The sequence below is a fragment of the Rosa chinensis genome, chromosome 4 (genome assembly GCF_002994745.2).
Source record: "Rosa chinensis cultivar Old Blush chromosome 4, RchiOBHm-V2, whole genome shotgun sequence".
In the NCBI taxonomy this organism is placed as follows: domain Eukaryota; kingdom Viridiplantae; phylum Streptophyta; class Magnoliopsida; order Rosales; family Rosaceae; genus Rosa; species Rosa chinensis.
In genome coordinates this window covers 1,971,630-1,981,010 of record NC_037091.1, presented here as the reverse complement: position 1 = coordinate 1,981,010, position 9,381 = coordinate 1,971,630, and the positions used below count along the sequence as shown (strand labels likewise).

At 46.9% G+C, this 9,381-nt stretch overlaps 1 protein-coding gene across 1 annotated transcript; it reads right to left on the bottom strand.

The window, feature by feature from the left end:
• Positions 1-295: 295 nt before the first annotated feature.
• LOC121052698 (F-box/kelch-repeat protein At3g23880-like) lies at positions 296-775 on the bottom strand. Its single transcript, XM_040518141.1, has one exon. It carries the CDS (start codon positions 773-775, stop codon positions 296-298), a length of 480 nt encoding a protein of 159 aa, XP_040374075.1.
• Positions 776-9,381: the final 8,606 nt, after the last annotated feature.

The window sequence follows — 9,381 nt, the reverse complement described above, 5'->3', positions numbered from 1 at the left end:
ACCAACGTGTTAGTAGTGCTTAATCCTATCTAAATTCGTTCCATTCATTTAAATCTATTTGATTCTTGGTTTTGATGTGTCACATGTGTATATTTACTTAGTTGTTAAATTAAATAAATCATAAATCCCCTTTACTTGTATTTTTCATAAATAATGTATAAATATTTTTTAAATTGTTTTGCTAATGTTTTATTTTTCAAGAATTAAAGGTTTCTAATCCCTGGTTGAGAACGATCCCTGGCTACTTATTCTTACTACATTGATAGGGTTAAATTGAGCACTAATTTTGTGCAGGTCAAGCATCAAATCCTAGACCAATGGCAATGGCAATAGGAACAGTAACATCACCATGTTGATCCCCTTCTTCTATTTGGATATGTCCCTGTGGTAACTGCCTAAGTCTCCAAATGGAAGGATTCCAGACATATATTGGTGGATTTAAAATCATCCCATAGGGCTCACTGAAACAAATGAGTCCCCTGCAAGAGCCAACGATTGAAAGGCCCCGAATCTCCAAAGGACTGTTTATAAAGGAAACCCAGCTATTGATATCAGTCGAGAACAGCCAGTAAACCAACTTCAGATGAGTTTGAACAAGCAATAAACCAGTCTTGCCACTGTCACTTTCATCGTATGCCTTAATAAATGTTGGGGAGAAAATTGGCAAACGCCATACCCTATGAAAGCAACTCAACTGGACTAGGGATTTCACAGACATTTTAGCATGCAGGAATATGCATTCCCACATCTCACTCGGCAGATCCGGCAGTTCCATTTTATAACAAAATTACCTTCACCTGAATTTACCAACACAAAAAACTATTCGAACTCTATCTAACTCAAATACAGAAGAGACATTGAAATCTTGGAAGCTGAAATATGGTTGGTTTGTCAGGGAGGGCTGCTTACTATTATGGAAAGGGTTAAAAGATATTTGATCACTATCAAAAGTAACCCACAAGATTGGTGTATTGCCAATGCAACCCCACCCAAAATGCACAACTTTGATAAACCCAGAAAACAGAACGAAACAAAATTTCCACAAGCAAGCTGAATTTTACAGTTGATAGCAGACCAAAAATTTCAGCTACAGTCACAACTCTAGTCCTAAAGCTGCAAACTTGAGCTCCCCAATTCCATACTCACAGAAACCCAATTCGTAATTAGATTTCTTTCAGTCTTAACAACTATATTAGAAAGAAGATCATTATATATGAAAAAATGAATCAAACGAAGGATCAAAATCACAGAAAACTAACAATCTTAAAAGGAATCAAACATGATCCCAGCTTCAACTTGTTAAAGATCAAAAGCTCGTAGACGTTTGGAATTTAAAGCAGGAATGGTTCACTACTTGGCTTAAACCCCGACACCAATTCTCAAGACTCAAATAGTAGCGAAGTAAAAAAAGAAAAAGAAATGAGAGATCAAGAACGCATACCTAGCAAAAATCGATCACAATTATGATTCTGAAGCCCCGGATCCCTAAAATTGGACCAAGATTCCAATTGATCGTCCAGCCACTTCTTAATTTGATGATCGACGTGGGTAATCGTAACGGGTTTGCAATGTTGGGTCTCTAAAGAAAGTCTCGAGGAACAGAGATGTGGCTTCGTTGAAGAACAATCAAGCTTTGGTAATGGCGGTTCGTTGAAGAAGAAGCTCGCTGTTTCCCTCTTTTTCAATTCATTTGAAAATTGAAATTGTTTATTTTCTTTGTAATAAAAGCGACAAAGGTGAAAAATTGGTTTATGATAGTGCAGATCCGAACCGTTCATTTATATGAACGGCGATGGCGAATCCAATTTTTTTTTCTTTTTTTCTTTTTTAAAGAAAGCTTTAAGATAACATTTGATAATTCGGAATTTAACAGTGATGTTATGACTAGCTTATAGGTTTCACTGCTCCAATATATCAGGAGAGAAACCTAAACTTTGGAGAAAGCACGGGAGAGTTTGCAACCTGTCTGGCGGTGCCTCCATGTCGAGCGTGGCTTCGGCCCTCATCGACTAATGGTGGGTGTTGCCGGACAGGTACTTGGGGTCTCAAGGCTCCTATCTTTGTCTTCATTTCGTCGATCTAGGTTGGGTATAATTCTTTGCTCTTCTCAGACAATGGGCCCTGGAAAAATGTATCGAGCTTAGTAAAGATCGTATGAGAAATTATTCAACGATCTCGATAATCACCCAAGTGCTTGAGAATATTTTCGTAAATTTTCATAAAGTGAAATCCCCTATTTAAGAGTTGAATGATAAAGTACACCACACGACGAGTTCGTGAAAATTTTCGGAGAAGTTTTTGGATACCCAAGCTATTTATAACGATTTTTCAAATTTTTGAGACTTTAGAGATTAAATAAAGAAATGGAAAACAAGTGGATCAATCCTAGCCATTCATTTTCTCCACCGCTTGATCCTAGCCATCCATTGTTAAATGGGACAACTCTATATTAGTCTTCGATCAGTGAGAAGAACCAAAAGCATCGAGAGAGAGAGAGACTGACTGACTGACAGAGAGCTGGGAGCTCCCTGTCCTGAGACGCAGCGCGACCCGACAACATGACCCGGCTGTTGCGCCACCATCCGGGCACCCCATGATGGTGCCCAGGTGCCATTCCCTTCGTCACCTACGTTCCTGTTGTTTGAGCCCAAAAAGCATTTTTGGAAAGATCCTTTGGTGGGTTTAAGCCAGTGGGCCAATACCTGCGGCCCAAAAATAAAGCTACTCGGGTCTGGGTTGTAGTTGCGCCCATTCCGTGGCTCATAAGGAGACGAAACCTTCTTGAATTTGAGTAGTAGAGACGAAGTAGGAAACTACAATTAAGAATCCTTCCAAGGTAAGGAGCAGGCGAAACCCTAGGGTATAAGTACAGGGTTAAGCGGCGAAATAAAGGACCTCTCTCGAATCAACTAATCCCAGCGATTACAAAGCCTCCCCGGAGCAAACTTTCAACCTCGTTGAAACCCGGTGACCGCCCGCCAATCTTAGTCTCCTCGCGAGCCGACTGTTAGCCTCACCAGATCAACCCGGCGACCGTATTTCCAGTCCCAGTCTCCTCGCGAGCCGACTGCCAGTACTACTGCCACCAATACACCCAGCGAAGCAAGGGTAACGCCCTCGCAACCCAGCGAAGCTAAAGATACGCTTTAGCAAAACCCGTGCTTTCTCACAACTTCCCAGTGATTGCTCTGCTTAGTCTACAACACTAAGTATCGATACGGTGAACGCGAAGAGACCACAACCGAAGTCCTTACCCGTGTAAGGCAAAGAAGTCCTTTTCCGAAAGGCAAGAAAGAACCCTGTGATGAGGTTGGTGCTCTCCTCGTCCACAGCGCTTGAAGAAGAAGTCAGGTCAAGGGACTACCCCAACGACTGCACCCCGCGGTGCTGGCACGCCTGCGCAATCACACGCTCAAAAGAGACTGTCTGCACACCTACCGGATTTTCGAGCCAAACATTTTGGCACGCCCAGTGGGACCAAATAGTGTTTCTTTGTGAACGCAACCATTGGGAAGTCTAGCGATAACCCTTATCAAAAAGGCTACGGTAACTGCTCAAAACATTAGACCTCAAGTTACAGACCGCATTCTCGCGCGGACTGTCGTGGTCTTTCTGAAGAACAAGTGACACAACGATTCTCTCACCAGCCCCAATCACCCGGTATGTCAACTGGACAAGACGAGAATCGCCCGACCGCTACTGAGGGTCAGAGAGTCAATGATAATCAGGCCAGTGAGCCTGTTATCCCCACCACTGTCAACACTGCAATGGGAAGTGGAGGAATAGAGGATTTCATTCCGAAGCCTATTCCAGAAGGAGCGACCTCTGAGGTCGCTTTCGCAATCATCATGGAGAACATCGAAAACCATCGCAAGAAGATGGACGATGATTTTGCCAGAGAGGCCGTAAAGACGGATCAGCTCCTACGCGAAATAGATCAGCGACTTATCCGCCATGCAGAAGAGGCGAGACAACAGATCGTACGGTCGGAAAGCACATTAAGCGAACATGCCGCGAGCATTTCTCGCGAGCAGAACCGGTGTCAGAAAGAGATCTTAGACGCCATCGCGAACCAAACCAAACAGACCGCATCAGACATGGCGGGTCTTCGCAAGGATGGTGCTAGTCTAGCAACCGAGGTGGCCATGCAGAGAGCTGAATTGAACCAAGCGAGAGAAGTGCTGAATAAAGCTTTAGGGGATCCTAATGCTATCCTAGGCTCTCTTGGCCAACCATCCGGTTCAGGCAAGTACGTACCGCCAAACCAACGCGAGAAGACTAGCAGCAATGCTGCTTCTCCTGCAGCTACTGCTACTACTACACCACTAAGGAATAAAGAGCAGGCATTGGTTATTGGCGGTAGCAAAGAAAAGTCTACCCCATCCAGCGTACAGGTCCATAGGCAAAAACATCAGGCTTCGAAAGTTGTAGGGACTTCCAACTCCGCTACGTTCGTCCAGTACGACAGTGACGGAGCAGAAAATGTCTACCAGGAACTGCCAGGAAATTATTACGGGATCGACCATGCAGGCACCCCAATCAAGATAACCGCCGTTTCAAAGGAAGCGCCTGCGCCAGCTGTGACACTTCAACAGCAGGCTACTACCCGCGTGGTGCATATTGGAGAGGGTTCGGCAATGGCAAACCAGGCAGTACCTGTCAGGCTACCCACCAGACTGCGGCGACACCTCCTCCTCCTCCGGGCCCAGATTATGTAAGACGTGATGAGGTAGAGGAGATGATCAGATTGGCCAACCCTAGAGCCCAGCCAAATGGGGTCTATGAAGGACCTTTCCCGCCACACATCATGCTCGCACCTTTTCCCCGAGGTTATAAGAATATCATATTTTCTACTTTTTCAGGGGAGGACACTGAAGATGCGGCAACACATCTGGCCAGGTTTAGGGTATAGTGTGGCCAATACCAGAATGATGATGTCCTCAAATGTAGGATCTTTGGCACTTCTCTGTCAGGCGCCGCCTTCAGATGGTTTTCTAAACTTAGACCAGGAACAGTGGCGGATTGGCCGGCAATGGAACTGCTCTTCTGTGAGACATTTGGGACTATTGAGCCTGAAGTAGACCTAGCCTCGCTCACTCAGATGGCATAGCAGCCTACAGAATCAGCAGTTGCCTATCTTCAGTGCTTTCAAATCCAGAAAGCCAAGCTGAACGTCATCCTGCCCGAGAAGGAGTTAGTCAAGTTGGCAGTCAAGGGTTTAGAGCCCCGTCAACAAAAGAAGCAGCATGGCAGCATGATTCAGTCGATGGGAGAACTCATCACAGAGGTGGGCAGTTTTGAGCATCTCCTCAGAGAAACAGATGCGAGGAAGAATGCCTCCAGAGGAACGTACGTGCCAGGTAAGCATCGTACCGTAGCAGCCCTGAGCTACCAACAGGCCACCTACAACCCTTATTACCATCATAACGCTGAAGAAGTGGGCCAAGAAGATGAAGAGGACGAGGATAATGATATAGCAGCCTACGAGTTAACCGGAAAAAAGAATCCGTCCTTGAAACAGCTGAAAATCTCCAAGGAGCCTGTTAAGCTCAAGTCGATGGCTTTCACCAAACCGGAGTTCGCGACATATACGTATGATGCCAATAAGGCCCACGAGATCCTTGACGAGATGATCGCTGCGAAGATGGTGAAGACTGATTTTAGACCTTTTCCGCAGCCAGAGCAGTTGAAGGGGAAGAAATATTGCAAGTTCCATAATTTGTGGAATCACAATACCGCGGACTGTGTAAAGCTCAAAGACCAGATTCAGGTATGGCTTAATAATGGTAGTTTGCAGGTAGAGGCTCCAGTCACAGCGGCGGCACTAGTTGACGTAGATCCTTTTCCAGACACTGGGATCAACATGGTCAATGTAGATTGGACCAAACAGCAGCGACGGAAACCAACTCTGGATTTGGGTTCGAGCGAGCAGAGTGAGAAATCCATCACGGATGAGACACCCGCCAAGGGTAGAACTGAATCAACCATTCAGGCCTCACCTGTGATCTTGTGCTCGCGATGTAAAGAAGAATGTGGTATCCGAGTATCACACGAAGAGGTCGAGCAGACATTTCACTTTGGCTCCCTGCCACCAATCAAATGGGCTTCGTCGTCGCGGAGCTATCAGCCTTCCAGTCCAAGAGAAAGGGAGAAGACGGAATCACCACCGTCCCCCAAAGACTTCAACTTATTCATGGAACTGAAAGCAGCCGCGGATGGTCCGAAACAAGAGAAGACCAAGAGTGACTGCAAGAATATTCTGACCAATCCCTACATACCACCTGCTTCAGCTAACCCTATCAAGGAGGGCAAATGGTACACTAGGGAAAAGGGGAAGGCGGTGGAGATCAGCTCGTCCAGAAAAAGGAAACTACAACGCAGGTTCGGGGAAGCCAAGCGCGCTCTAGAGGCTCTAGATCAGGGCCTGATCAAGCCTTCACAGCTGGTCAAGTCGCCCGAGCAATACCAGAGAGAGATGGAGGCGTTGGCTGCTAAACTATTGGGACCTCCCCGTGGTTTTAACAAACAAACAGATTCACTAACAAGGGCCTCAAAGCCCAGTGTGTTTTGCAGGATTACTGAGGAGCGCTCACCTCTTCCTGCACGAATGGAGAACTCGCTAACTCGGCGGCCACATGTCAAGCGCAGGCTTTTCCGTGAGGAGCCAGTGGTCAAAGCTTCAGTCTTTGACAGGCTGGGGGGCAAGGACAGGGCTAGTGACACCCTACAGTGGCAGCCCAAGAAAGCCCAAAGTATAGTCACCCCTGTCTCAGAAGAACACATGCAGCCGGAGAAGCCTAAGCTGGCTGCCACGACGCAAGAGCTTGAACATTGCGAGGTAAAAGGCCTCACAGAAGGATCGCTGGTGGATTGTTTGGCTAAGCAATTCCAAATCGATATCCCAGCCGCGGAGCCTAAGCTTAACTTGGAAGACGACATTGAGGAAACAGAGACAACTGACGTTTCTTGCAATATGGTCTACGTGCTCCCCGCGAGATATGCATTACCAGTCGCTTCTCAGGACTGTGTGGGGGCAAAAGAAGAGAGTGTGCAGCCATTGCAGGTCACATCAGCAGCCACGACACCTGCAGAAGACATGGTCCCTCAGGAAACGGAAGAGGCTCCAAGCAAGGGGTCACTCATGAACTTCTCCAAGCCAACGCCAGCTATGGTCCAACACATGCGACTACTATACATCACGACAGATGTCGGCGGTATCAAAGTTAGTAAAATCATGATTGACACCGGAGCTGCTGTTAATGTCGTCACTACCAGGACCATGCACTTGCTTGGGATCAAGCGGGAGAAAATCCAGTCCACGTCTCTCGCACTCAAAAATTTCGCGGGTACTGTAACAAAAACCTTGGGATTATTGTTCTTACGTATTAAGGTAGGACCAGCAGAGGGGATTTATGCCTTCTTCGTGACGGATTGCTATGCGGCCTACAGTGCCATTTTAGGCAGAGACTGGATCCACAGGAGTTACTGCGTACCCTCAACACTTCATCAAGAGCTGGTTATGTGGAATAGGGAAACAGATACGGCGGAGGTGATCAAGGCGGATCCTCATCCATTCCCGGTCTCCGCAAACTATGTAGATGCCAGATACTATTTGGAGCCTATCACCCCATTACAGGTTAGCGGCATTGATGATAAGGGCCGCCCCACAGGGGTGACGGCCTCTGAATTGGCACAGTGGGGGCTTACACTCGCAAAAGAAGGCTTGGAAAGGCCTGGCCACGCTGTGCCCAAACCGTTAACCGATTAATGGATTACAACCTCTCGGCGGAGGGAATAGAGGCCTTCCACTCGATACACGAACGGCTATCGTCATACATGGTGGAAAAAGAGGCTTATGATCGCATCGCGACCTTAGAGGTCGTTAATGAAGAACTTTCTGATCCGAAGGGCGAAGATGAAGTCAGCATTCAACTTGCTCCGGCAGCGCTGGACGATACACCTCCTAAAGTTAGAGACCCTACTGAGAAGGTTAATCTGGGAACAGTGAGCGAGCCTATGGAGGTGTCTATCAGCGCTTACTTAGAGCCTAGCGAGAAACAGAGGCTCACTGAATTGTTATTCGAATTTAAGGATTGCTTTGCGGAGAAGTATGAAGACATGCCTGGCCTGTCACCAGATTTGGTTTGTCATCAACTACTAACTCTTCCTGACAAGAGGCCCGTCAAGCAAGAACCTCGACGAATGAATTCAGAGACACAGATTCTCGTTAAGGAGGAGGTAGAAAAAATGCATAAGTCGGGCATTATCAGGGTCGCCAAGTATAATCAGTGGCTATCTAATATAGTGCCTGTCCGGAAAAAGAACGGCAAGATGAGAGTCTGCGTAGATTATAGAGACTTGAATCTTGCTACACCTAAGGATGTTTACCCCATGCCAGTCACGGATATGTTGGTAGATGCTGTGGCAGGACATGAGTTGTTATCCTTCATGGATGGCACTGCAGGATATCACCAGATTCCAGTCGCTGAAGAAGACCGACACAAGATCGCTTTCCGTTGCCCGGGATTCGCGGGAGTTTTTGAATATGTGGTCATGCCATTTGGCCTAAAGAACGCTGGTGCGACGTATCAGAGAGCCATGAACTTGATCTTCCACGACATACTGGGAAAGGTGTTAGAGGTGTACATCGATGACGTGGTGGTCAAGTCTCAGAAGAAGGGGGACCACATCGTGGATCTCAGGAAAGTATTTGAGCGCATGCGACGCCATAGACTCAAGATGAACCCGGCCAAATACGTGTTTGGGGTCCAGGCAGGAGACTTCCTGGGGTTCATAGTGCATCAGCGAGGAATTGAAGTCCCCGAAGACAAGGCGAGCGCAGTCATTAACGCATCTCCCCCGCGAACGAAGAAGGACTTACAGCGTTTGTTGGGTAAGATCAATTTCCTAAGACGTTTCATCTCTAACTCTGCAGGTAAAATCCAACCTTTCTCGCCGTTGCTGAGGTTACAAGGGCAGAATGAGTTTGTGTGGGAGCCTAAACATCAAGAGGCTTTCGACAGTATCAAGGCCTACTTGGTAAGCCCGCCAGTCCTGGTTCCACCCAGAGCTGGGATCCCATTAAAGCTATACATTTCCGCAGCTGAGGCCTCCGTTGGCAGGCTGCTCGCTCAGGATGATGAGGGAGGTATCGAACATGCTATATTTTACCTCAGCCAGACATTGACAGATTGCGAGACGAGGTACACCCCTATGGAGAAGCTGTGCCTAACTCTGTATTTTTCAGCGTGCAAGTTGCGACACTACATGTTATCCTTTACCACCTGCATCATCGCTCAAACTGATTTGGTCAAATATATGTTGTCACGACCTATCTTGAGAGGTCGCATTGGCAAATGGGTATTGGCTCTCTCAGAATTT

Bases quoted from the DNA above. Each gene is read 5' to 3' on its own strand.
- LOC121052698 (XM_040518141.1), bottom strand. From the start codon at position 775: ATGGAACTGCCGGATCTGCCGAGTGAGATGTGGGAATGCATATTCCTG.